The sequence below is a fragment of the Enhydra lutris genome, unplaced genomic scaffold (assembly GCF_002288905.1).
Source record: "Enhydra lutris kenyoni isolate GAN:26980312 unplaced genomic scaffold, ASM228890v2 scaffoldscaffold6, whole genome shotgun sequence".
Taxonomy (NCBI): Eukaryota; Metazoa; Chordata; class Mammalia; order Carnivora; family Mustelidae; genus Enhydra; species Enhydra lutris.
Window position 1 is genome coordinate 27,030,514 of NW_019154090.1, and position 27,587 is coordinate 27,058,100.

A 27,587-nucleotide genomic window follows, 5' to 3' on the forward strand; every position below is an offset into this window, starting at 1 on the left:
GAAACGGACGCAGACTACCGAGCGCCCAGAGGGACTAATCTCTCACGGAGAAATGGAGCTCGCCACTGCCTGCTCAGCTAGGCTTTAAGTACTATCCTTCAGCTGGCCCCACCCATCATCCCAAAGAATTATGTCATATTTCTCTTCTCATCAAACCCCATCACTTTCTTCTCCATCCTTACTCTTGCCTAATGACTTTGCTTCCGATTTCATTAAGAAAATTGTGGGGATCAGTAAACTCACATTTTCATGTCTCATTTACTTTGTCTCCCTCCTGTGACTGCATAAACTGCCTATTAAGACCGATTTCGACAACTGTACACTGAATCCTACCCTCCTCGTTTTTTTTTTTTTAAGATACCGCCCTGCAATTCCCGTTTTCTCCTATCACCCTCCCTGTATTATTCCCATCGGTGTAACACCATATTTTAATTTCTGCTATTAAAAAAAAGTGACTAGGGGCGCTTGTGTGGCTCAGTTGGTTAAGCGTCTGCCTTCTGCTCAGGTCACAATCCCAGGGTCCTGGGACTGATCCCACATCAGACTTCCTGCCCAGCCAGGAGCCTGCTTCTCTCTCTCCCTCTGTCTGCCGTTCCCCCTGCTTGTGCTGTCTCTATCTCTCTCTCTCTCTGTCAAATAAAATCTTTTTTTAAATTAATTTTAAAAAAAATTTTTAGTGAAAAATTTTACAAGTAGCCACTTCCCATCTAGCTGTCCTGCCATTTCTGCTTCACTTTACAGCACAACTCCTAGAGAGGTTTGACTGCTGTTGCCCATTCCTTTCCACCTCTTTAGTCAGGCTTTCATTATCTACCTCTCCATTAAAACTGTCCTTGCCAACACCACCAATGTCCTCCACTTTGCTAAACAGCACAGTCACTTCTCCATCCTCATCTTACTTGGCCTATCTGCAGCATTTGACAGAGCAGATCACTCCTTCCTTGAAACACTTTGTAAACTAGGTGCCCAGGAAACCACTCTCTTGAATGGCTTCCTGACACCTTCTCTTCTCCTTTGCTTGTTCTTCCTCTTCTCCCTCTCTTTTCCTCTATCCACTCACACTCCATTCAAGTTCCCTTCCAGCCTTGTGACTTCAGATGCCATCTCTACCTGGGTGCCTCCCATACTCATATCTCCAGTGTCTCCACTGAATTTCAGCCACAAACATCCAAATGCCTACTCAACATCTCTTTTTGGGTGCCTAATAGGCAACTCTAACATGCAACTCTCTCCCCCAACTCAAAACGGCAACTCTCTTCCTGGAGTCACCCTTGATTCATCTTTTGATTCACCTCTCATCCTACATCCAAGTCTCAGCAATACCTTCAAAGTACATCTGGAATCATACTTCTTACTACCACCACCCAACATACACATACCCACCTTTCCTCTCACACCCAGACTACAACCATGCAGGACAAAGAGACCTGCCTGCCAAATTCCGGCCCACAGATTTTTTCGTCTCGCGTTCCAAAATCTGCTTCTTCTTTCAAGATCCATCTCAAATCATGCCTCCTCCACAATCTCCTAACTAGCTTTTTTAAAAAAGTGAAAATCCAGGGTGCCTGGGTGGCTCAGTCGATTTAGTGTCTGACTCTTGGTTTTAGCTCTATCATGAGATAGAGCCCTGTGTTGGCTCCGTCCTTAGCTCCAAAGTCGGCTTGTTCCTCTCGGTCCCCCTCTGCCCCCTGCCTACTTTCTCTCTCTCTCTAAAGATAAATAAAATCTTAAAAAAAAAAAAAAAGTGCAGGGTGCCTGAGTGGCACAGCTGGTTAAGTGCTTGCCTTCAGCTCAGGTCATGATCCCAAGGTCCTGGGATTGAGCCCCACATCAGGCTCTCTGCTCAGCAGAGTCTGCTTCTCCCTCTCGCTCTGCTGCCCAGCCCCACCCCCCAGCTTCTTCTCTCTCTCTTACTCACTTTCTCAAATAAATATAATCTTTTTAAAAATTTGTTTAAATAAAATAAAATAAAAAATTTGTTTAAATAAAATAAAATATTTTATTTAAATAAAAAAATAAAAATAAATTTTAAAAATTAAAAAAAATTGTTTAAATAAAATAAAATAAAGTTGTTTAAATAAAATTCTTTAAAAGTGCAATTCCAAAAGTCTGTCAATAAGAACCTAGACTGAGGTGCCAAACTGACCAATTCTGATATCCTTCTATGCCAATAATTTGCCAAAAATGAGTCAAGCTCCGCTCTGTAGATGGCCTCAGTGCCCATCTGGACTGATTTGTTTACCGGGATTCTGCCTGGTCCCTGTAGCTCCTGATTCCTGATCTCCACAACAGGCCAGTCTGACTGTTGAAACAGTGCTAAGGAGGATGGCTGACAATTTTTATTTTTATTTATTTTTTTTAAAGATTTTTATTTATTTATTTGACAGACAGAGAACACAAGTAGGCAGAGAGGCAGGCAGAGAGAGGAGGAAGCAGGCTCCCTGCTGAGCAGAGAGCCCGATGCGGGACTCGATCCCAGGACCCTGGGATCATGACCTGAGCCAAAGGCAGAGGCTTTAATCCACTGAGCCACCCAGGCGCCTCTGGCTGACAATTTTTAAAGAAATCCACTGAGAAATAAATATAAATGTCCAGGGGCGCCTGGGTGGCTCAGTGGGTTAAAGCCTCTGCCCTTGGCTCAGGTCATGATCTCAGGGTCCTGGGATGGAGCCCTGCATCAGGCTCTCTGCTCATCAGGGAGCCTGCTTCCTTCTCTCTCTCTGCCTGCCTCTCTGCCTACTTGTGATCTCTCTCTGTCAAATAAATAAATAAAATCTTAAAAAATATATATATTTATATATTTATATGTATATATAAATATATATAAATGTCCAGTCTTTTATCCAACTCATAGGGAAAATTGCTGGCAGTGATAATCAATAAGAACTAAGCCAAAATAACCAAAAGAGAATATAGGATCTTAGATCTCCAAAATTTGACCTGAGAAAAATGGAACTGATGGAACGAATGGCCACACATATACCAACAAAACCTTAAGATACAAGCTGTTGTTACTAAAATTTCAGAGGGAGCCAGAACCCAATCCACAAGTCAAATCTTTTCGAAATTCAAATAGATCTCTTTGTAGTCAGAAATAAAACAAAAATGCCCACTATATGATGGTTATATGAGAGGTCCTGGCTAGTGCAGTAAGGCAAGACAAGAAAAAGTGTTTAAGATCTGAACAGGAAGAGCAAAACCTTTGTTACTCAGACAATACCACTACCAACACAGAAAAGCATAATGATTCTAAAAACCACTGGAAATTTTAAAAGATGTCAGCATTGTTGCTACTACACACAATTCAATTGTATGCCCTCTATTTTTTTTTTTAAGATTTTATTTATTTGAGAGAGAGAGAGCATAAGCAGGGGGAGTGGCAGACAAAGGGAGAGGGAGAAGCAGGGAGCCTGATGCAGGATGCAGGGTGATCCCAGGAGTCTGGGATCATGACCTGAGCAGAGGACAGACGCTTAACCAACTGAGCCATCCAGGTGCCCCAATTGTATTCCCTTTAAATACCAATAACAAATATGTAATTTCTAAACATATTATTTATAATAGCAACCAAATTATATTATACCTTAGAATAATTTTTTTAATTATGCAAGACCTTATGAAGAAAACTATAAAATGTTACTGCAATTTGTAAAAATAATAAGACTTAAATAAACTAGACAACCAGTGAGGTCATAGATGCAGCAATTTAGTATTATCAAATGGCAATTCTGTACAAATTCTATGCAATTCCAATTGAAATCCAAAAAAAATGGTTTCCTGGAACTTAGTAGACTGATTCTAAATTTTCTACAGAGGATCCAAATATAGCTGAGACAGCCTTGTAGGAGAAGAAAGAATGTTTCCCATAAATAAAATAGAATTCGGTTTTCTCTTTAGAATTTGGAGTATCTGGCTATAGTGGGCTCTCACTTATGGAGAGTAATAATCAGCTAGTGTTGATTTGCCACTGCCCCTTCAGGTAGAAGATTTGCTCTCCAGTTCACTCAGCACATTGTCCTTATTTAAGGTACCTGCCTGATCTTGTAGATATTTGTATAATATTGCCTCCCAGCCTCCCACCTGGGGTGGGAGGGCAGGGTAAGAGGAATGGAAGAGATTATTTTAAATTATACAGGTTCTGTTTGGTTTTGTAAATGTTCTCCCAGTGAGCTGGTAAACAGAAAGAAGAAAAGAGTGGATTATGTGACTCTAAGAGTTTGATGCCTCTGGTAGTGATCTGAGTATGATCATGGGAATGTGTGGCAGTGAAGAGATGGAGGAAAGCACGCCAGAAGTTATAATGTGAGGGAACTGGAAGGTCCAAATGGCACAAGAGTTGGAGATGTCGACTTCCCTGAGACCAATATGTGGAACTGGGTGAAGCGAAAGATAGTAAGCCAAGAACTCACGGGGACTCCGTAATGCTAAGTAGAACTAGAAGATATGGCAGAGAAATAGGAAATAATCCAACACCAATAGAAGGAAAAATAACCTTGCCTGGAAACCCACTGTGGACCCAGCTCTTTGACACAGGTTATCTCCTTGAACCCCAACATTAGCCCTCTGGGAGTAGACATTAATATTCCTTCATTATGGATGAGCAAACTGAAGCTATAAAAACTGAGGTCATTGGTCTCATGTGACAAGGCTGAGATTCAAAGCAATCAGATTCACACTAAGGTCTCCCTGTCTCCACAATCTACCTCTTCTTTCACTAAAGTCACAATGGTCACTGAAGCACCCTGAAATGCACACAGACTTGCGTTAAGAAAACGAAGCTGACAAAGGGTATTGTTAAACCCATCCCCTCAGACACCCCGATTTTATCAATGCTTCCCAAGCCCCAGTTGAGACAAATGAAAGAGGAACAGAAATTCTGTCCAGCGCTAGCTTTAGCCGAGAATCTTTGTGTTAACCAGATTTTTCTGGAGAGTGTGATGGAAACAGCTTTGCTCCACAATGTCCGAAGCAAGCGCTTTTAGAAATATAAGCCAGCTTCACGCGGTCGCCTATTAAGTCTGCCACTTCACCAAGTGTTCTAACCCGGTCTCCAAGCCCCCTGCCCCCTGTAATCACAGTGTGGTTTTGGAAGATTCCATGTGATAAAGCTTGCAATGTCCTAATGTGCTTAAACAGTACCGGGCACTGAAGAGCTCAATATATTTTAATTGCCATCACGAGTATGATGGAGGTCTATTTTAAAAAATAATGCAGTATTACTTGGAAATGTATCAAAAAATAAGGACTATAGACAGAGGTGTAGTGTGATAAGGAACAGCAAAAATTCTAATGATAGAAAGTCAAAATAGTCCAAAGTTAAAGGTAAACTATCCATTGTAAAATTCTTTCAACTTTCTCTGTTTGAAAATGTCCATAACCCAACACTGGAAAAACAAGGCATTGTCGTGTGCTCTGGGAGGCAGAGTCAGTTTCGTTTTGTAAAGGTATAGAAAAGCAAACGAAACGGGATATAACCTCCTCCGCTCGGGCCCGCCACAGGGCCGAGGGCCGTTCGCGATGCCGCCTGAATGAAATCGAGGACCGCTTGCGAAAGAGCGAATCCTCGAGAGCGCAGCCCGGGGCTGCCAAGCCCTCGCAAGGGACAGGGACGCGCTCCAAGCGGCGCATCCCGCCTTGGCGCCCGGGAGGTGGGGCCGGAGCGCGCCGCCGGAGCCACAGCTCGGCCGTTACCCGAGGGCTCCCGGCCGGCGCCGGCCGCGGCGCGCCGTGAGTAAATACCTTCAGCGGGGCGGGGGAGAGAAGCGTCGAATTTCAAAAAAAAAAAAAAAAAAAAAAAACACCAAACCCCCACAGCCCCCGGCGGGCGGGCGCGCGGATGGGCGCCCTTTGGCTGCGGGAGCGAGTGGAGGATGCTGGGAAGGAGGTAAAATGGCCACCGGCGGCGGCGCGGAGGAGGAGAGGAAGCGGGGGCGGCCGCAGCTCCTGCCCCCCGCGCGGCCCGCGGCTCGTGGCGAGGAGGCCGAGGGCGGCCGCGAGAAGATGGGCTGGGCCCAGGTGGTAAAGAACCTGGCCGAGAAGAAGGGCGAGTTCCGCGAGTCGCGGCCGCCGCGGCGGGAGGAGGAGGGAGGCAGCGGCGTGGGCGGCGGGCTCGGCGCCCCCGCGGGCCTGGCGGCGCCGGGCCTCGGCGACTTCCCCCCGGCCGGCCGTGGGGATCCGAAGGGTCGGCGGAGAGACCCGGCCGGCGAGGCGGCGGACCCCCGCAAGAAGAAGGGTGCAGCCGAGCCGGGCCGGAGGAAGAAGGCCGAGGCGGCGGCGGCCATGGCGAGCCCGGCCAGGCCTGGCGCGGCCGAGGACGCGGCGGAGCGGCCAGCTCAGGACGAGCAGGCGGTGGCGTCGGGCCCCACTGGGGGCCCGAGTAAGGGGCGCTTCCTGGTGCGCATCTGTTTCCAGGGAGACGAGGGTGCCTGCCCGACCCGGGACTTCGTTGTGGGCGCACTCATCCTGCGCTCCATCGGCATGGACCCGAGCGACATCTTCGCGGTCATCCAGATTCCTGGCAGCCGCGAGTTCGACGTGAGCTTCCGCTCGGCGGAGAAGCTGGCCCTGTTCCTACGCGTCTACGAGGAGAAGCGCGAGCAGGAGGACTGCTGGGAGAACTTTGTGGTGCTGGGGCGGAGCAAGTCCAGCTTGAAGACGCTCTTCATCCTCTTCCGGAACGAGACGGTGGACGTGGAAGACATCGTGACCTGGCTCAAGCGCCACTGCGATGTGCTGGCCGTGCCCGTGAAAGTGACCGACAGGTTTGGGATCTGGACCGGGGAGTACAAGTGTGAGATCGAGCTGCGCCAGGGGGAGGGCGGGGTTAGGCACCTGCCGGGGGCCTTCTTCCTGGGGGCCGAGAGGGGCTACAGCTGGTACAAGGGGCAGCCCAAGACGTGCTTTAAATGTGGTTCCCGGACCCACATGAGCGGCAGCTGCACGCAGGACAGGTGCTTCAGGTGTGGGGAGGAGGGACACCTGAGCCCTTACTGTCGGAAGGGCATCGTGTGTAACCTCTGTGGCAAGCGAGGACACGCCTTTGCCCAGTGTCCCAAAGCAGTTCACAATTCCGTGGCAGCTCAGCTAACCGGGGTGGCTGGGCACTGAACACCCGCCTGCCTGCCAGGGTGAATACAGAGCCAGCTTACCCCTCTTAAGTGCCAAAACTTTTTTTTAGACCATTTTTTACGTTTTCGAAGGAGATCTTTTTAAACCTACAAGAGACATCTCTCTCTGCCTTCTTAAACCGAGTTTACTCCATTTCAGCCTTTTCTGAATTGGTGACTCTGTCATCAGTAACTACCGAGAACTGTAGTGTGCAGATGTGTCGCCTCACCCTTTTAAAATTTTGTTTCCATTTTTGTATGGGTTGTTTTTGTTTTTGTGTGTGTGTGTGTGGGGTTTTTGTGTGGGTTTTTTTGTACTTTTTACTCCCCACGCCTTGTCTTTTCCCGGGACTTTCACCCATTGGGCTGCCTTGCTCCTCTTTATGCCCCAGCACTAGGTACGGGGCCCACCACGTGGTAGGCACTCCATCAGTGTTTGTTGAATTGAGAACATTGTTGACTGTGGCTTCCGTCAGGGTGTCTACTTTTTGCAGCTCTTCCCCTCCCGGTTTAATTTGCTGCTTCTAATCTATGTGGTCTGAGAATTTGTGAAACCAGTGTTGTTAGAAGTGTATGTAATCTGAGTCAATAAGCTCTGAATGGTGGCCAAGGGCCTCTCTTATGGCATTAAAATGCATGGACTTTGGGACAGCTCTTCAGTGGCTCAGAAGCCATTTTTTCACAGAATCATGGAATTTGGAATCTTCTTGTTGGAAAGGACCTAAAAATTGGTTTAGACCAATCCCCTGGATTTCCAACAGATGGAACAGGCCCAGAGAGGTTAAATGACTGGGTCAAAATCACATAGCTGTCTGTTGCCAGAGCTAGCCTAGAGTAGAGTTCCCTGACCCCAAGCCCGGTGCTCATTCCACTACCTCTCACACTTCACAACATTTTCCTCAACACTTGAGGGCCCAGAAAGTCTGATCTCTCCAGAATGATGAGCCCAGAGGAATGCTTAGAAATCATCCTACGGGAGGAAGCAGAAAGGGATTTAGCAGGGGCTTCTGAATACTTGGGAGATAGGGAAGGGACAAAGGAACATAAGCTAGAGGGTACTCATTGCTCCCTGGGGTATCCTATCTGGATTAAAGTGCCAAGTCTTTTGGGGCCTTACCCTACATCATTCATTGCCACCACTTAGAAATGGGGGTGTTCCTGAATAAGGAAACCTACCAGAGGTTTACATTTGTACCTTAGCCTCAATAGCTAGAAACCCCAGAGAAGTCTCAAACTGGAGCTCATCCACAATTTCCTGACTCACAGGAGAAAGGTGATTTTAACCTGGAATCATAAGCTGTTAACTCTAAAATATGCTTGCAAAACAGGTCAAGCAAGAGGGCATTGGGTCAACTAAGTGTTATCAAGTTAAAGTAGAAAAGACAGTACACTGCTTTTGTTTTAGTTTTTGTTTTCCCTTTGCTTTATGTTTTGCTATTTCCTTGTGGCTTAGAATGTAAAATCGATTGTTAAGTTTTGTTCTGAATAAATATTTATCTTTTGTATTGCTAACACCGTTGCCCTATCCTTTCAAAGTGTAAGATGCTCCAGTACACAGAGTCTCCTTCAATCAATCCATATTTCTACACATCATGTGTTTACCCTGCAAATACATTTCTAACCCCTGCAGGCAACACTTAGCACCTACTATGTTGTGCCAAGCCCTTTGGAGTTGTTACCTAAACCCTATGTATGCATTGCACTCACTTAGCACATTATAAAAACTCAAGTTTTAAGCCCTAACTTTGCTCTAAGGAATCAAAATCACTGGTGTAAGTGAAAATATTTTTAGTGAGCATCCTCAAAAAATTCTGATGGGCAGCCAGGTTTGAGACCACAGTTCTGACCTGTACTAAAATGAGAGAGATGGATTCAGGCCTCAGGAGATTACAATGGGGAAGACAGAAGTAAGATGTTCGCTTCATCATCTTAGAGTTCCTGTAAATGCCCACGAACTGGATGCAAAGTATTTATGGACTTTTAAAAATGCCATCTCTTCCGGTACTAGAGGAGGAGGAAAGAGTCCAGGAAACTTCCCACAGAGCTGACACTCCTCCAAGCCGGCCATGGAGACCCCAGACAACTGACTGAAGGATTTTCAGCTCTGAGACTAAAGTGATCCAATCCCAAGAACTAGAATTCTCAGTGTTGATTCTCTAACTCAGTGATTTGAGGATATTTCCAGAGTTGACAAGGTGTAGTTGAGGCCTGGTTGGCTTTTAGGAGCCCAGGCCAGCTCAGCCCCTCCTTGTCTCCCAAAGCTAACAGACCCTTCCCTCCTTGATCCCTCCCCCTCATCTCCCCCCTTCTCTGCCTTGGATTTCCCTCCCTCACAGGCAGAAGGCGGGGAGAAAGCCTGCATTCATCATACGCGCCCTCCCTCCAAGCAGGCACTGTGCCAAGGAGCCTCCTTGGAAGGAATCTTCCCTCTCTCTGCCCTCCCCCTCTCCCTCCTCCCATCTCTTCTAAGGGAGCAGAGGAAGAAACTATTTCCCTGCCCATCCCCCCACAGGATCTGCTCCAGGGCCTCCTGCCTGGCGGTCTGGGGACAGAGCCTTGGGCTGGAATGGAACAAACCTCCCCCAGCTTCCTCTCCTGATCTAGCAACCCCCAAATTACAATCCCTCACTGTTCAAGGGTTCCTAAGGAGTGTGCAGAGATCTCCAGAATGAGGCTGGCTGACTAGCTGGCATTCCTTCATGGGGCTTTCAACAAATACTGAGAGCCATTAGAGCCAAGCCCCCATGCCCTATAGCTCAGGGGTTAGAACACTGGTCTTGTAGATCCAAGCCCTCCCGCAAAGCCTTGCGTGTACCCTGAATGAGACAGTTACTTGCCAAGGGAGATGCAGACAAGTAATGAGCAGTTTTTAAGAGAATATTAAATATTTTTAAATATTCTGAAAAAAAAATATACAGAGAATATAGAATTGAAGTACAGGTCTCCTGGAAGAGATGATGATGTCATGACGGAAATCTGCAAGATGAAGAAGCCAGGTGAAGAGTGCAGAGCCATCCATGCATTACAAACAGCCTGTGCAAAGACCCAGAGGCCGAAGCATAAAGGGTGTTCAGGCTGACTGTAGAGTCCCAAAGATGTGCTTGGGAAAAGGCCAAGAGGAGGAGACCCAGGGCCTGTCGGTGTGACTTAAGGGGCTTTATTTTGTCCTGACCCCCTCCAGTCTGGCCACCTCCATTCCAACCACTTAGCATGTATCCCAAGCGCCAACTCTTTCTGGCAATGAAATACAGCAACATAGTCAAGTTCCCTGGGACTCAAATTCTAGAGGCACACAAAGACATAATTACAAACTATGATCAAGCCTTGAAAGAAACAAACAGAGACTGATCTGGTCTTGGAGGTTGGGGATAACTTCCCAGAGAAAACCTTTGAACTGAGATAAAAAATACATATAAGGAGTTAATTGAGAGGTGGGATAGGGGGTTAACAGGTGGCAAGGATTTACTAGCCTAGGCAAAAGGGACAACAAGCATAACAACCCTATGGTGAGAGGAGGCATGGCCGGTTCTAGAAACCAAATGAAGCCCAGTGTTATCAGTCCAGGTTTAGAAACAGAAACCACTCTAGGTACTGAAGAAAGTGATGGGGCCTAGGTTGGGTCTTAGGAATGAATCTTAGAACCCTACTGACCTGACCTACTAAAGGAGCTACTACCTCTCATAGAAACGAGCCAGGAAGCCATCACTGGAAAGGCTGAGTTTGAGGACACACTTACTGAAGCTACCATCCAAGGACAGGCTGCCGGGATCAGGAGGCCACTGCCATTTCTACCACCAGGACAATGAAATAAGTTTTTGAAGTCAGAGACAGGACACCAGTGTCTCCACAACCTTACTTAGGAGCAGAAACAGCCAAAACTATTTGACTTCTGCCTGACTTCCACCTTCAAACCTCATGCAAATATATCTACTTGCTGGAGCTCGAGCTGGAGGGGAGTCAGGAAGTGTTTTAGCATTCCAGCATGTGTAGCACAGGAAGGCACATAAACAGTGGGAATCAGGGCACTTGGCTGGCTCAGTTGGTAGAGTCTGCGACTTCTTTCTTTCTTTCTTCCTTTTTTTTTTTAAGTTTTATTTATTTAAGTAATCTCTACACCTCACATGGGCCTCGAACTCATGACCCCAAGACCAAGCGTTGTATGCTTTTCCAACTGAGCCAGCCAAGAACCCCATGAGCCTGTGACTTTCTTTTTTTTTTTTTTTTTTTTTTTTTTTTTTTTTTTGTCAGAGAAACAGAGAGCACACACACAAGCAGGGTGGTCGGCAGGCAGAAAGAGAAGCAGGCTTCCCGCTGAGCAAGGTGCCCCCACCCCCAAAGACCCTGGGATCATGACCTGAGCTGAAGGCAGGTGCTCAACTCACTTAGCCACGCAGGCGTCACAAGCCTGTGACTCTTGATCTCCGGGTAGTGAATTCAAGCCCCACGTTCGGGGTAGAATTAAAAAAACAAAAAACAGTGGGAATGGAGGCCATCTGCCAACTAATCCTATCCAGAACAGCTAGTGTGGCCACCTCAGAGAGGCACAATGTATACAAAATACATTGCATTTTGTACAATGGTAGAAAATAAGGCTGAAGATCCTGGGGATTTGGTCAGCCATGTTTAGCATTTGAATCTAAGAATGATGAGGAGACACTGAAAGATTTTTTAAGCAAGGAAGAGACATGATCGGCATTGGATTTTTAAAATTTTTAAAAGATAATTCAGAGGGCACATGGGTGGCTCAGCCAGTTAGGCATCTGACTCTTGATCTCAGCTCAGGTCTTGACCTCAAGGTCGTGAGTTCAACCCCCATGTTGGGCTCCATGCTGGTGTGGAGCCTGCTCGATAAAAAATAAAAATTAAAATATCATTCAGGATGATATTTCAGCAGGAGCCCAAGTATAAAGAAGGGTGGGGGTCCCAGGGGTGCCAATCAGTTAAGCAGCTGACTTCAGCTCAGGTCATGATCTCAGGGTCCTGGGATTGAGCCCCACATTGGGATCTGTGCTCAGCAAGAAGTTTGCTTCTCCTTCTTCTTCTGTCTCTCCCCCTACTCATGCTCTCTCTCTTGCTCTCTCAAATAAATAAATTAAATCTTTTTTTTTTTTAAGATTTTATTTATTTATTTGGCAGAGAGAGAAAGAGAGCAACCAGGGGGAGCAACTGAGCAAGGAGCTGAGCCAGGAGCCTGACATGGAACACAATTCCAGGACCCTGGGATCATGACCTGAGCTGAAGGCAGGCACTTAACCCACTGAGCCACCCAGGCATCCCTAAATGAATAAAATCTTTTTAAAAAAAAAGTATAAAGTTTGAGAAGAAGGTCTTGAGGCCGATTTGGGACACAGAGAATGTCTGAAGAAAGGTATGGAATAGGTGGTTTAACACAGGTCTTAAATTCTAAGGAGAGTTCTGGGCCAGAGAAAGAAACAGAAGTCCTATAGCAATGGCCTTCAAACTTTTTAACTACATCCTACAATAAGACAGACATTTTATACCATGGCCATCAGACATATGCATATATGTACTTATGTATAAAGAAACCAGTGTATATGTATATAAAGAAATAACATTAACCCTTTGGGTGATGTGCCCTGACATTTTCCATTCTATTGCTTCATTCTTTTACACATCCTTACACAACCCATTAAATTGATTTTACAGCCTCCTAATGGGTCATGAGAAAAAGCTTGGGGGAGAAAGAGTATAGCAACTTGGATCACACCGTAAGCAGCTCTGACATGTGAGTCTTCCCTGATGGAAAAGGATATTGTGACACACTAAGAAAGGACAGCCAGAAGGGAGAAGGGAAACAAGAGTGGAGAGACATACAAACCAAAGAAGGAAAGTTACCATCAGAGGGATTAACAACTGGATCGAGTCCTGCAAGAGGTGGAGTAAAATTGGCTTTGAGAAATATCAAGCGAAGTAAGGCGTGAAGAGCGCCCCTGGACTGAGTAATGGGGAGGTCACTGGTGAAGGCCTTTTAGAGGCAGAATGATGGCAGCAGGAGACCGACCAAGGAATAATCTTTCTAAAATGCCAATCCAGTGCTCTGGGGCTCCCTATAGCTCTAGGGAGTCAACCTAACATCCTACTCCTTTCGCAAGAAGCTCCTGAACTCCTTTGGGACCTCATTCTCAGCCAGAATGCCCATCACATCTGTTCATGTCACCTCCAGGTAGGAGTTCAGGATGGTGGAGGGTGGAGTGGTACAAGAGGAAGCTGTGGGTAAACAGAGCTCAGATTATACCAAATTTAAGGCGGGGTCTCATGAGAGTGTACCAGACATGTCCAAAGCCGATGGGTCCATACAGTGCCACTTACTGGATCGTCAACCTGAGACTATTTGGGGGAGGACATGTTTCATGAAAACAAACACAGATATAATACAGAGGAGAATGCAAACTTTATAGAGCTTTAAAGTAAAACATGGGAGGAGCCTGGGTGCCTCAGTCTGTTGAGCATCTGACTCCTAATTTCCGCTAGGTTCATGATCTTGGGGTTGTGGGACCCACCCTGAGTCAGGCTCTGAGCTGGGGGTAGAGGCTGCTCAGGATTCTCTCTCCTTCTGTGCACCCCAGCTAAATAAATAAATAAATAAATAAATAAATAAAAACACGGACTATTTTTGGAAAAGTTTGGCATGATCTATCAAAGTTTAAAATTCACATAATTGGAGCACCTGGCTGGCTCAGTGGGTTAAGGCTCTGCCTTCAGCTCAGGTCATGATCTCAGGGTCCTGGAATCGAGCCCCGCATCAGGCTCTCTGCTCAGAGCTTCCTTCTCTCTCTGCCTGCCTCTCCGCCTACTTGTGATCTCTCTGTCAAATAAATAAATAAAATTTTTTAAAAAGTAAATAAATAGGGGCGCCTGGGTGGCTCAGTGGGTTAAGCCGCTGCCTTCGGCTCAGGTCATGATCTCGGGGTCCTGGGATCGAGTCCCGCGTCGGGCTCTCTGCTCAGCGGGGAGCCTGCTTCCCTCCCTCTCTCTCTGCCTGCCTCTCTGTCTACTTGTGATCTCTCTGTCAAAGAAATAAAATCTTAAAAAAAACAAAAGTAAATAAATAAAATAAAATCCACATAATCATTAACACAGCATTCACGTATAGGAAATGAATCTATAGCTAGATCATTCTCTCTCTCAAATAAATAAATAAATAAACATTTAAAAGAAAAATAAAGTCAACAAAGTAAGATATGGTTACTGTTTAAAATTTCTAACTTTAACTTTTTCATTTTTTTCAGTGAGTTATAATAGACAAATTGTAAAATATTTAAAGTGTACAATGTAATGATTTAACATACATATTGTGTTTTAAGATTACGGAATTAATATGTACATATGCTTATTTATATATAGAATAATTCTGGAAGGCTATTAATGAAATTGGTAACTGCTGTAGTTTCTTTTTTCTAAGATTTATTTATTTAAGGGTGCCTGGGTGGCTCAGTTAGTTAAGCCACTGCCTGTGGCTCAGGTCATGATCCCAGGATCCTGGGATAGAGCCCCACATTGGGCTTCCTGCTTAGAGAGGAGCCCACTTCTCCCTCTCCCTCTGCTCTACCCCCCACCTTGTTCTCTTGCTCTCTTTCAAATAAATAAATAAAATCTAAAAAAAAAAAAAAAAGCTTTCTTGATTTATTTGAGAGAGAGCGCATGCCTGTGGGGGGTGGGGGACAGAGGGAGAGAGAATCCCCAAGCAGATTCCTCACTGAGCGTGGAGCCTGACTGGGGGTTTGATCCCAGGACCCAGAGATCATGACCTGAGTCAAAATCAACAGTCAGCAGCTTAACCGACTGAGCCACCCAGATGCCCCAACTATTGTAGCTTCTGAGAAGAACTGGATATTTGGCGTATGGGATGAAAGGAAAATTTATTTTCTACAGTATGTCCCTAGAGGTATCGTTTTGTTTTGTTTAAATTATTTCATGTGTTGGGGTACCTGGGTGGCTCAGTTGGTTAAGCGTCTGCCTCCTGCTCAGCTCATGATTCCAGGGTCCTGGGACGGAGTCCCGCATGGGGCTCTCTGCTCAGTGGGGAGCCTGCTTCTCCCTCTCCCACTCCCCCTGCCTGTGCTCTCTCTCTCTCTCTCTCTCTGTCAAATAAATAAATAAAATTTAAAAGAAAATTATTTCATGTGTTATCTCTGGCAAAAAAACAAAAATAAGTGCAAAATACAACACAAGACTTCAAAGAAATTCCTGTAGACTCTGCAGAGACTGGAATCCATTTCCTCTATCTTTAAAAATTAAAAAAAAATTTTGATGGGAAAGTTTAAGACCCTAGAACAGCACACTCACTGCTCTCCCTGCTTCCTAGCTTGGTCTCCTTCAATCCACGACAACAGTCCCCAGAATGAAATTTGATCACATAACTCCCCTGTTTAAAGACCTTCAAAGACTTTGTGTCCTCCCTGGGGCCCACCAGGCCCTGCTAGAGCCCTGCCTCTTCTGGGCCTCACCCCCTTACCCTGGCTGGGCTCCTGCTAGTCATTCCAGGAATTCACCCGTGGTTAACTCTTACCTTTCCTGGTGCTCAGCTCTAAAGCCACTTCCTACCTGCAGCCTCCCCTAATCTTCTAGAGGAGACCCTCTCACACTCCGCTGTCATTTCAGCAGCTCCTTGCAAGTACAATGGTATGTTTATCTATACCATGGCTTTATTAATATCTGTCTCTCTCAATTTTGAGCTCCCAGAGGACAGGGACCAGGGCTTTTTTGCTCTTGGTTATAGCCCAGCATTTAGCACTGTGCGTGGTACATCGTAGAAGCCCAATAAGTGTTCATTTGCATGAATGATCTAGAAATTACTTGGCTAAGGTTACAGATCAAGACATTGTGTCTACTTGTCCTTTTCTTTTTAAAGATTTATTTATTGGGATGCCTGGGTGGGTCAGTCAGTGGAATGTCTGGCTCTTGGTTTCCTTGGTTTCCTCATGATCTCAGGGTCCTGGGATAGAGCCCCATGTCAGGCTCAACGCTCAGGGTAGGGTAGGCTTGTCCCTCTCTCTCTGCTCCTCCCCCCCATGCTTGCTCTCTCTATCTCTCAAAAAAAAAAAAAGATTTATTTATTTACTTATTTATTTGAGAGGGAGACAGAGAGCATGTATGTGGGAGGGAAGGAGCAGAAGGAGAGGGAGAGAGGGAGAATCTCAAGCCAACTCCCAGCTGAGTGCAGAGCTGGCCTCGGGCCTGGAGGTGGGGCTCAATCTTGCCACCCTGAGTTCACTAACAGAACAGGCACCTAACCAACTGAGCCACCCAGGCACCCCTCTACTTGTCCTTCTTTAATGATACTCAAAATATCTCTTACCACACCTGCACTGATTCTATACTGAAAATGGCTTCTTCTTTCATCTTTAAAAAGCGAATTCACTCCTTTTGTGTTCTCACTTTTGATTAAGGGTTTCCTTCAGCCTGAGTGGTCAGCACCATCCTCCCCTAGTTCTCTGAGGGCATATCCCTGAGACAGCCCTCGTGTCCCCTGGCACAGAGAGGCACAGGAGAGAGCACCTGGTTCCTGGGTTCCAAATGTCTGGCCTCAATACTCTCTCATCACAGCAAGAGTAGCTGTTGGCCTGAGACCTGATTTCCTGAGACCTGAGCCCCACCTCCAGGCCCCGAGGCCAGCTCTGCACTCAGCTGGGAGTTGGCTGGGAGTTGGTGGAGTGAAGATTCTCTAGGTACAAGAGGAACTGCCCGCAACGCTGAGTTTGTGTCCTCCCTTTCTAGAACATTTCCTGAGACCCCAGAATTCCCTTCCAAAATATCCCTAAGCTCATTTGCAGAGCCTTCACGGGTCTCATCCCTGGGTCCCTCTCAGCTGAGGGCAAAGTACACTGCCTAATGCACACCTTATAGACCTGAGGCTTAGTTTTCAAAGTAGCGGTTTCCAAGAGACAGCATGGATGTGGCGGCTGGGCCGTCCACTCACCAGAGCTGGGTCCCTCACTGATGGGATGGGAAGTAACTGGACAAGGGCAGGACGCAGAATCCAGTCGCTCTCCTTGGACCAACACATTCTGGCACAGAACTTCAAGGGTCCTGGAATTCTAATTTGAACCTGCCTTCCAGGTTTTTCTGAGGATATATTGGTCAAGAAGAAGAAGAAAACATATTGCATTCGGCACATTAGATTGATGTATAACTTCTAACTCTTTAGAGATATGTGGACCTCCAACTGTAGCCTTGTTCCAGGCCCCACAAATGCCTCTGTTTGATTGTCACTTCTTAGCTTAGACAAACCACATAACCTCTCTGGGCCTGTTTTCTTACCAGAAAAAAAATGAGTTTAATGGTAACTGCCTCATCAGGGATGGTGAGAAAATGAAATGAAACAATTCATGCAAAGGGCTTGGCAGAGTGCCAGGCCCTCAGCGAACAGTAGCTACCCCTCCTTATTTTTCTCTTGTTTGCCCTCCAGCTATCATCTGCTATGATTTTCTCTATGACATCTAAACTGGTCTCTTTTGTAGGATTTCCACACAGCTTCTCCCTACTCCCTCCTTACCCAGTAACCATATAAGCGCCCCATTCTCTCTGCCTAGGCAGATCCCACCCCTCTTCAATTATGAAAACAGCTACTGGTGATTGCACGCTTAGGATGTCTCAGGCATTGTATTAAGAACTTGACATGCATTATCTCGACTCAGTTCTGACGCCAACTCAATGAAGTATTATTATTCCCCAAACACAAAGACACTGGGATCTGGAGAGTTGGAGCCCTGGCAGCTGGCGAGTGGCAAAGCCAGCGGGAATGTGAACCCAGGGAGTCTTACTGCACAGTCAGGTCTTCCAAATTCCCAGTCACGATCCTGCGTGCCTCCCCCTCCCTCGGGCCAGCGCACCAGACGACCCCTCTCTCCTTCTGAGGCTGTCATACTCCATCAATTCTCGGGGTCTGTCTGTGGAACTTCAGCCCAGTAGGGCGGGCACTTTGTCTCACGCCACGTTGCCCACATCAAGGATCCTTCCCCCACCCACACCCCCATCTCTCCTTTCTCTTCCTTCCTCCCGTCCTCCCTTCCATTGAATATTGAGTTCCTACTCTGTGCCAGGCTTTGTGCTCGTTCACATGCAAAACATTACCAATGAAAAAGTCAGGGGCGGATAGAATTTTATGTCATTTTTCTCTTTCTTCTTAATGGCTTTCTGTTTGGCTGATTGTTCCCCCCGGTGAGCACGCACCCAAGTTCCTCGAACCCAGTTCCACTGTTGCTTTGCTAGGTAGCTTTGGTCAGAGGAAGGCCCTGTCCCCTTAACTCCCAGCCCCCACGTCTCCTTCTCCGGCCCTCAAATCCAGGCCGCCCTGCCCCCTCCGGAAGGGGGAGTTGGGGGCGAACGCCGAAATCTGAGTGGCTCTTTCAAGCCTCCGTTGCCGTAGAAACCGGCTGCACAGGCCTTGGCGGTCCATTACACCATCCTCCAGCGACGCAGCCAATGGGCTTCGAGCTCCATCCCAGGCGCCCCCGCCCCTTAGCGGCCCGGCAGCCCACCAATGGGCAGGTCCCTTGGCTTAGAGCCCTGCCCTCGGCCCAGGCACACCACCAATGAGCTTCGACCCCGCTCTCCCTCCAGCTTCAGTGTAGGAACAAGACTCGATTTAAAAAAAAAAAAAAAAAAAAAAGGAATTCTCTAAATTAGAAGGAACTAGTAGTAACGCCTCTGTCAGTTGCAGCCTGAATGATCTTTGACTGGTATTTTATTTAAGGAGAACGAAATTGTTCCAATTACACAACAATATATGTCATTCTGTACTAAATTTGAGACAGCGAAAATGCAGGCAATGAGGATGATATCTGCTCTATGTGGATTTCTTTCATTATAGGTATTCTCATTTAATTTAAAATGATCAAGGAACCAGTCATCTTCCCTTGTTTATATTTCAAATACATACCAATTAAAGATGCTGTGTTTTTGATGCTGAGTTCATGAGACATTGACCCAAGTAACTAGAAGCCGACTTTTAATCAGTTTAAACTCCTGCCTGAATTCGAAACGTAGTGAAAGTGTAGGATAAATGAATATTTATTTTAATCCTCTGAAGAAATTCCATTTTCAAGGTAGGTTGTGTAATGGCTTTGACACCCTAAAGTCTAAATAAACTAAATGTGTATTTAAAACCTTACGTCAGGGGCGCCTGCATGGCTCAACCGTTAATTGTCTGCATTCGGCTCAGCTCATGACCCCAGTGTCCTGGGAACCAGTCCCATCTCTGGCTCCCTGCTCCTTGAGAAGCCTACTTCTCCCTCTCCCACTCAACCTGTTTGTGTTCCCTCTCTCGCGGTGTCTCTCTCTGTCAAATAAGTAAATAAAATAAAATAAAAAATTTTAAATGTTATTTTAAAAAATAAACTTTATTTTATTTTTTCAAAGTTTTATTTTCTATTTTTTTCAGTAGGCTCCATGCCTAGCGTGGAGCCTAACACAGGGCTTGAACTCAGGACCCTGAGATCAAGAGTGTGAACTTTAACCAACTGAGTCACGTAGGTGCCCCAAAAATGAACTTTATTTTTTTATTTTTATTTTTTTAAAGATTTTATTTTATTTATCTGACAGAGATCACAAGTAGGCAGAGAGGCAGGCAGAGAGAGAGGGAAGTAGGCTCCCCGCTGAGCAGAGAGCCCAACGTGGGGCTCGATCCCAGGACCCTGGGACCATGACCTGAGCCGAAGGCAGAGGCTTTAACCCACTGAGCCACCCAGGCACCCCTGAACTTTATTTTTTAGAACAGTTTTACATTTATAGAAAAATTGTGAAGATAATACAAAGTTCTTTATCCCCCACCCACCCTGTTTCCTCTATTAACATTTTATATTAACATGATACATTTGTTACAATTAATAAATCAATACTGATACATGATTAGTAGCTAAAGTTCATTGTTTATTCATATTTCCCTAGTTTTATCTGATGTCTTTTTCTATGCCAGGATCCCATCCAGGATGGGAATCTCATTTATTCCATAATGCCTTGGTTCCTCTGGCCTCTGGCAGTTTCTCAGACATGACTTACTACTATTGGTGTTAACCTTGATTAGCTGGCTGAAGAGGAGTTTGTCAGGTTTCTCCACTGAGAAGTTACTTTTCTTTTATCCTTTTTCATACTGTCCTCTTTGGAAGGAAGTGACTATGCTCAGCCCAACCTAAGGATGGAGAGTTATGTTCCACCCCTCCTTGAGAGGAGAGTACATAAGTTATTTGGAATTTTTCTTTTCTTTTCTTTTCTTTTTTTTAAGATTTTATTTATTTATTTGACAGAGAGAGATCACAAGTAGGCAGAGAGAGAGGAGGAAGCAGGCTCCCTGCCAAGCCAGGAGCCCGATGCGGGACTCGTTTCCAGGACCCCAAGAACATGACCTGAGCTGAAGGCAGAGGTTTAACCCACCGAGCCACCCAGGCGCCCTATTTGGAATTTTTCTGCAGTGAAGATTTGTCTTTTCTACTTATTTATTCAGTTATTTATTTATATCAGTATGGACTCACAGGTATTTATTTCATACTTTAGGTTATAATGCAATACTACTTAATTTTATTGCTCAAAGGGTTCCAGCTTTGGCCTTTGGGAGCTCAGGTAACTCCTGTGTCCCTTATACATGCCCCCATCTTTGTGTGTCCTTTCTTCTTACTGTTGTTGTTCTTGGGCATTTCCTTCTTTCTGGCACTATATGACACCGCAGGTTTTTCTTGCATATTTCCTGCTCCAGTCTAGAACTAGCTGTTTCTCAAAAGCCCTGATTCCTCCCATTGGAGAATGCTATTAGAAATCAAGATCTGGATGCTAAGTGTGCTCATTGCTATTAAGGTGTCATTTCTTTTAAGCCTTCTCAACAAACAGAACAAAGATATAGGGGTGCCTGGGTGGCTCAGTGGGTTGGGCCTCTGCCTTCGACTCCGGTCTTGGTCTCAGAGTCTGGGGATCGAGCCCTGCATTGGGCTCTCTGCTTGGCAGGGAGCCTGCTTCCCCCTCACCCCGCCTACTTGTGTCTGTCTGTCAGATTAATAAATAAAATCTTTAAAAAAAAGAACAAAGAAATATATGTGTATATATTAACCTGTGTGTAAACACTATCTATAAATATTTCTGTATGTAACTGTCTGTATCTATATTAAACCAAACATGAGTTCATATTTATATTTCCAACTCTAATCCATTACCACATGAATCATTATAGCCTTCTCTCCTTGCTTATCTGTAAATTCCCACTCCAACAGTGAGAAACCTGGCTCCCACTATCCACCATCCATTTACCTAATTGTTCAAGTCCCGTGTACAAGTACAGCAGCATCAGCATTGCTGACCCATACCCTTGTAGAAAACTTTATCAACTAGAGTGCAGTACTTCTGTATACTTCTTTTTGCTTTTAGTTTTACAGGATCCACTCATTTCTGAAGTTACTTAAGTCCATGCCTTTTTCCCATCCTCTTTGGTGGGATTGTCTTATACATTTGTAATATAATTTGAATGTTTCCTTACATTCTGCATTCCATCTTGAGATTCTCCAGATGCTTTAAGTGTTTTTTTTTTTAAATTCTCATGCATTAGCATTTACCCTTTGTGTTGTACACTTCTATGGGTTTTGACAAATGCGTAATGGATTCAACATTATAGTATCATAGAGAAGAGTTTCATCACCCCAAAAAGTCTTCTGTGCTTCACCTCTTCAACCCTCTCTCCCTCAAACCCTGACAACCACAGGTCTTTTTACTACCTCTATCGTTTTGCTTTTGGTGCCTTCTTTAAAAAAAAAAAAAAAAAGATTTATTTGGGGTGCCTGGATGGCTCAGTTGTTTAAGGAGCTGCCTTTAGCTCAGGTCATGATCCAGGGTCCTGGGATCCAGCCCCACATCAGGTTCCCTCCTCAGTGGCAAGTCTGCTTCTCCTTCTCCCTCTGTGATCTCTCTCATTCTCACTCTCTCTCAACAAATAAATAATTTTTTTAAAAAATTTAGAATGAAAAAAATTCATTCTAGAGAGAGAGGGAGAGTGTGTTGGTGGGCAGAGGGAAAGAGAAATTTAAGCAGACTCCATGCTGAGTGCAAAACCCAACTGGGGCTGATCTTATTGCCCTAAATCACAAGCTGAGACAAAACCAAGGGTTGGCCGCCTAGCCAACTGTGTCACCCAGGCGCCCCTGTGCCTTTTTTTTTTTTTTTAAGAGAAGACACACAAGAGTATATTTGTTGTTGCTTTTGTTATAGCTACCACTCACTGAACGGTTACCATGTCCCATGTCCTGAACTATTATACTCTCCCATTTTGCAGATAAGAAAATGGAAACTATTGAGTTGAAATAACTCCCTAAAGACTAATTATATTGAATACATTTTTACTTCAAATCCCGGACACATTGATTGTTTAAAATCCCAGTATCTGGAATGCTTGACAGAATTCTGAGTCATCAAAGGGTGTCCACTACATTTAGCCAATAAGATGAGGATGACCTACTTCCTGATTTACCCAGGTCGTCTCAGTTTATTTCTGTTGTTCCAGCATAATTATTAATAGTATCCCTTTCATCATGGTCACTGCCAAAGGAAAAAGTCTAATGAATTTTAGAGTCAGGTAGTAGGGGTAAAGATTAGATTCCAGGAGATGACGAGATGTACCAGTGCTGTGTGATTTCAGAGTCACCACGCAGCACCTGCTCCCAGATCAAATCCCCTCCCCCATCCAGTCATTTTCCCCTTCTTTCTCCCAATCTGATTTATCCCCCTTCCATCAGTTGTGCTGGTGCTGTTAAAATGACTCTGCCATTGTCCTCTTCTCCCCATAAATATGTCCCTAGTTCTGGTCTCTCCTTCCTGTCTTGTGCTTCTCTGAGTCTCAAACTACATCTCATGGATTGGCCATCCAGTGTTCAGGCAGGATTTTTAAGACTTCAACATTTCACAAAGAAGTTAAAAAAAAAAAAAAATCCTCCTTGTTCAAAAGCAAAGCAAAACAAAACAAAAAAACACACGTTTTAAAAATTTGGGGAGAGGCGAAAGTTTGCTCACTTTTTATTTTGCTAAAATGAGAAAAACTTCCATCTTCTATATATTAGCCTTGTCTATTAGAAATATAATAAGGGGCACTTGGGTGGCTCAGTGGGTTAAAGCCTCTGCCTTCGGCTCAGGTCATGATCTCAGGGTCCTGGGATCTGGGCCCTCATCAGGCTCTCTCCTCAGTGGGAAGCCTGCTTCCCCCTCTCTCTCTGCCTGCCTCTCTGCTTACTTGTGATCTCTCTCTCTGTGTCAAATAAATAAATAAAATCTTAAAAAAAAAATAAGCAATGATATCACGGTGATTATGAAGCTGAAGATCCAGAACTTGAGTTTCTTCAACTCTGTCATTCAATAGGACCACCTGAAACTTTTGGTTGAAACAAACTTTATAGTGAAACAAAGAGTGAATCATAGTGTGGCAACTGCAAATTTTATTATTTAGTAAAATTGTATTATTACACTATATTATATTACATTACATTACAATTTCATTTGATAAAATTATTGTTTTTTTTTGTTTTAGGTAGGCTCCATGCCTACCATGGGGCTTGAATTCACAATCCTAAGATCAAGAGTTTCATGCTCTACTGACTGAGCCAGCCAGACACCCCTGATAAAATTACATTTTACTGAATTTGAATAATATATTTAATCTTAAAATTGATTTTTATTTTCAAAGTGTTTTCTTGTGTTTAAACCATAATGTGACATAATTATCATTGCAAAAGATCACTATGTAGATATTTTTCTTTTTTTTTTTAAGATATTTATTTATTTATTTGTCAGAGAGAAAGAGAGAGAGAGAGAGAGAAAGCACACAAGTAGGGGGAGTGGCAGGCAGAGGGAGAAGCAGGCTCCCCGCCAAGCAAGGAGCCCCATGCAGGACTCAATCCCAGGACCCTGGATCATGACCCAAGCCGAAGGCAGCTGCCCAACCAACTGAGCCACCCAGGCTTCCCTCTCTCTTTTTTTTTTTTTTTCCCCCAGAGAAATATCTCAGTGTAATTGAAAACTATTGATTCAATACTCTTTTCCTATTTTTGTACTGTAATGTTTGTTTTTGCTGACATGATTACACATAAGAGGTTCAAAGCAAGAATATTTTCACCATCTACATTTCTTTTCCAGCCATTATCATTAGTGTTATTGCATTTTATGACTATTATTGAAAATATTATCATTTAGGGATGCCTGGGTGGCTCAGTTGGTTAAGTGGCTGCCTTCAGCTGAGGTCTTGATCCCAGGGTCCTGGGATCGAGTCTTATATCAGGCTCCTTACTCAGTGGGGAGCCTGCTTTTCCCTCTGCCTGCCTCTCCCCTGCTTGTGCTCTCTCTGACAAATAAATAAATAAAATCTTTTAAAAAGGGAGGGGGAGGGCACCTGGATGTCTCAGGCCTTCCTTCTCAGGTCTGCCTTCAGCCCAGGTCGCGATCCCAGGGTCCTGGGACTGAGGCCTGCATAGGGCTCCTGCCTCAGTGGGAAGCCTGCTTCTCTCTCTCCCACTCCCCCTGCTTGTGTTCTCTCTCACTGTGTCTCTCTGTCAAAGAAATAAATAAAATCTTTTTACAAAATTAAAAAAAAATGAAAAAAGAAAAAGAAAAGGAAAAAGTAAATAATGTAATTTAGAAGATATAGGTGTTAAAAAGATGGGGCACCTGGCTGGCTAAATGGGTTAAAGCCTCTGCGTTTGGCTCAGGTCATGATCCCAGGGTCCTGGGATCCAGCCCCACATCGGGCTCTCTGCTAGGCGGGGAGCCTGCTTCCCTCTCTCTCTCTCTTTGCCTGCTTGTGATCTCTGTCTGTCAAATAAATAAATAAAATCTTAAAAAAAAAAAAAAAGATTCTCTCTGTTCCTCTTCCTTTGCCGCTCCACTCCCAGCCCCCTACCTTCTCCAAAAAAAGAAAAAAGAAAAAAAAAGTTCTCTGTCTTGAGTGTCACATGACCCAGGTAGACCACAGATACACTGAAGGGAAGGGCAGGGACATGGGGCTAGGAGAGCCACAAGGTGGGAGACAGAGGTGGGAGTGCTAGAAAGGGTGAGGGAATGGACTTCACAATACCCCGTGTGGGGAGGAACTTCAAGTTTGTGAGCTTGTCCCACAAACTGAAGACGCTAATGTGGTTGGAAACTGGTTCAAGACAAAGAAAGCAGGAAAGGAGATCAGATCGGGAGTGGGGGCAAATCAAGCTTGGCCTGATGGGCCCCATGAAAGCCTAGTGTTCATCTTGAGAGTAATGGGGGAACCAGTGAAGGGATTTAAGGGCTTTTACACACAATCAGATTCGTGACTAGAAAATACCATCACTCTAGCTTCAGGTAGGAGAATGAAATGGAAGGAGACCTGGTGGGTGCAAGGACCACAAAGGAGGCTGGTAGGTGCCCAGAAGAGAAGTGATGGTGGCCTGGCGCATTGGGTAGCGGCGGTCATCATCTCTTCAAGAACCTCACTGTCTTCCTATTGCAGTCTACACTGAACGGCTCGGTGGTAAGCCTAGCATTAAAAACCTATGGTCTACAAGATTCAGACTCTGGGGCACCCATTTGAAAGGACTCAAGGTAACCTGTGTGCATTGATAACCTCCACATCTCAGTGGCAGACTGGAGTTTTAGGTTTTACTTTCCAAAATTTTACCTTCTTCTCCGGGCTCCCATAGGAATTTGAGTGTATACTCCCAATAGAACACTGCCTTTTATTCACTCAATAAATATTTAATGAGCCCCTATTATGTGCCTGGCACTCTCCTAGGGATAGAGCCCTAAAACAAAACAGACAAAAATCTCTGCCCTCTTGGGTCTTACGTTCCAGTGGAGAGAAGATGGGCCAAAACCAAGTGAACAAATAAAATAATTCCAGAATGTGAAAACTGCCATGAAGCAAACAAAAAGATGGGCAAAAATGAAGACATCTGACAACATCGAACTTTGGACAAGATGTGGCTGAAAAGGATCTCTTCTGGGGTGCCTAGGTGGCTCAGTTGATTAAGCAACCAATTCTTGGTTTCTGCCCAGGTCACGATCTCAGGGTCCTGGCATTGAGTCCCTCCATGGGCTGAGCATGTATCCTGCCTGGGATTCTCTCTCTTCCTCTTCACCCCCCTCAATCCTCCCACGTGCATAAGGGTAGTGCATATGCTCCCTCTCTCTCTTTAAAAAAAAAAAAAAAAAGATTAAAAAAAAGAAAAGGATCTCTTCTGTGCTGCTGGTGAAAAGTTAACTGGTGCAACTGGGAAGTTTGACATCACCTAATAAAAGTTAGCATTCACATGTCCTCAGATGTGGCCATCACAGTTTCCATGATAGACTTCCAGGCACACATTTAGGATTGGTAACAGTAACACTCTTCATAAGAGCAAAACCTGGCAATAATCCAATTGTCCATGGATGGGACAACAGACAGCAAAACTGTAGCATATCCCCACAATGGAAAATGAATCAACCCCACATGCGTGTAATACTTTAGGTGAATCTTAACACTGTAACACTGAGTGAGAAAGTAAATACCAGAATATTACATGCAGCATGATACCTTTTTGACAAAGCTAAAGGCAAGACAATATATTTTTAAGAAACTGTATTTTCAAAAGTAAGAGAAAGGAGAAATTGCAACCCTCACACACAACCCTCACACACTACTACGGTGCAGCAAGTCCACTGAGACAGAAAGTAGACTAATGTGGGGCACCTGGGTGGCTCAGTGGGTTAAGCCTCTGCCTTCAGCTCAGGTCAGGATCTCAGGGTCCTGGGATAGGGCCCCGCATCAAGCTCTCTGCTCAGCGGGGAGCCTGCTTCCTCCTCTCTCTGCCTGCCTCTCTGCCTACTTGTGATCTCTGTCTGTAAAATAAATAAATAAAATGTTAAAAAAAGAAAGAAAGTAGACTAATGTTTGCTTAGAGCTGGGGGTTAGAGTACAGGTAGAGGAGATGGAGGAGAGATGGATAACAAGCACAGAGTTTCTTTGCGGGCTGATGAAAATAGTCTAAAATTGATGGTTGCGCAACTCTGTGTATATACCATTGCATCGCATACTTTGACTGAATAGTATGGTCTGTGAATTATATCTTCATAAATCTGTTAAGAGGTCTTTTTTTAAATTTTAAAGATTTTATGTATTCATTTGAGAGACAGAGACAGCACAAGCAGGGCAGGGGCAGAGGGAGAGGGAGAAGCAGACTCCCCACTGAGCTGGGAGCCCACTCTGGGGCATGACATCTCAGAACCTGGAGATCATGACCTGAGCCTAAGGCAGAAGCTTAACCATCTGAGCCACCCAGGGGCCCCATGCTCCCCCTCCCCCCACTTTTTTTAATGTAAAGGAAGTTTACATTACCTCAAGCAAGGGAAGGGAGGAGAAGGGTTGGGAAAGGAGTTCATAGAAGGTTGGTTACTGTCAATGTTTCAGTTCTTGTGTTGGTTGCTGATTTAACTGTTTTCTTTTTTATTTTTTAAAGTTTTTTTTTTAAGATTTTATTTATTTATTTGACAGAC

The 27,587-nt window shown here is 44.9% G+C and overlaps 1 protein-coding gene across 1 annotated transcript; it reads left to right on the top strand.

Moving 5' to 3' along the window:
- The first annotated feature begins 5,808 nt into the window (after positions 1–5,808).
- Positions 5,809–8,618, top strand: LOC111141596 (zinc finger CCHC-type containing 3). Its single transcript, XM_022494264.1, has one exon. It carries the CDS (start codon positions 5,890–5,892, stop codon positions 7,105–7,107), a length of 1,218 nt encoding a protein of 405 aa, XP_022349972.1. The 5' UTR covers positions 5,809–5,889; the 3' UTR covers positions 7,108–8,618.
- The last annotated feature ends 18,969 nt before the right edge of the window (positions 8,619–27,587 follow it).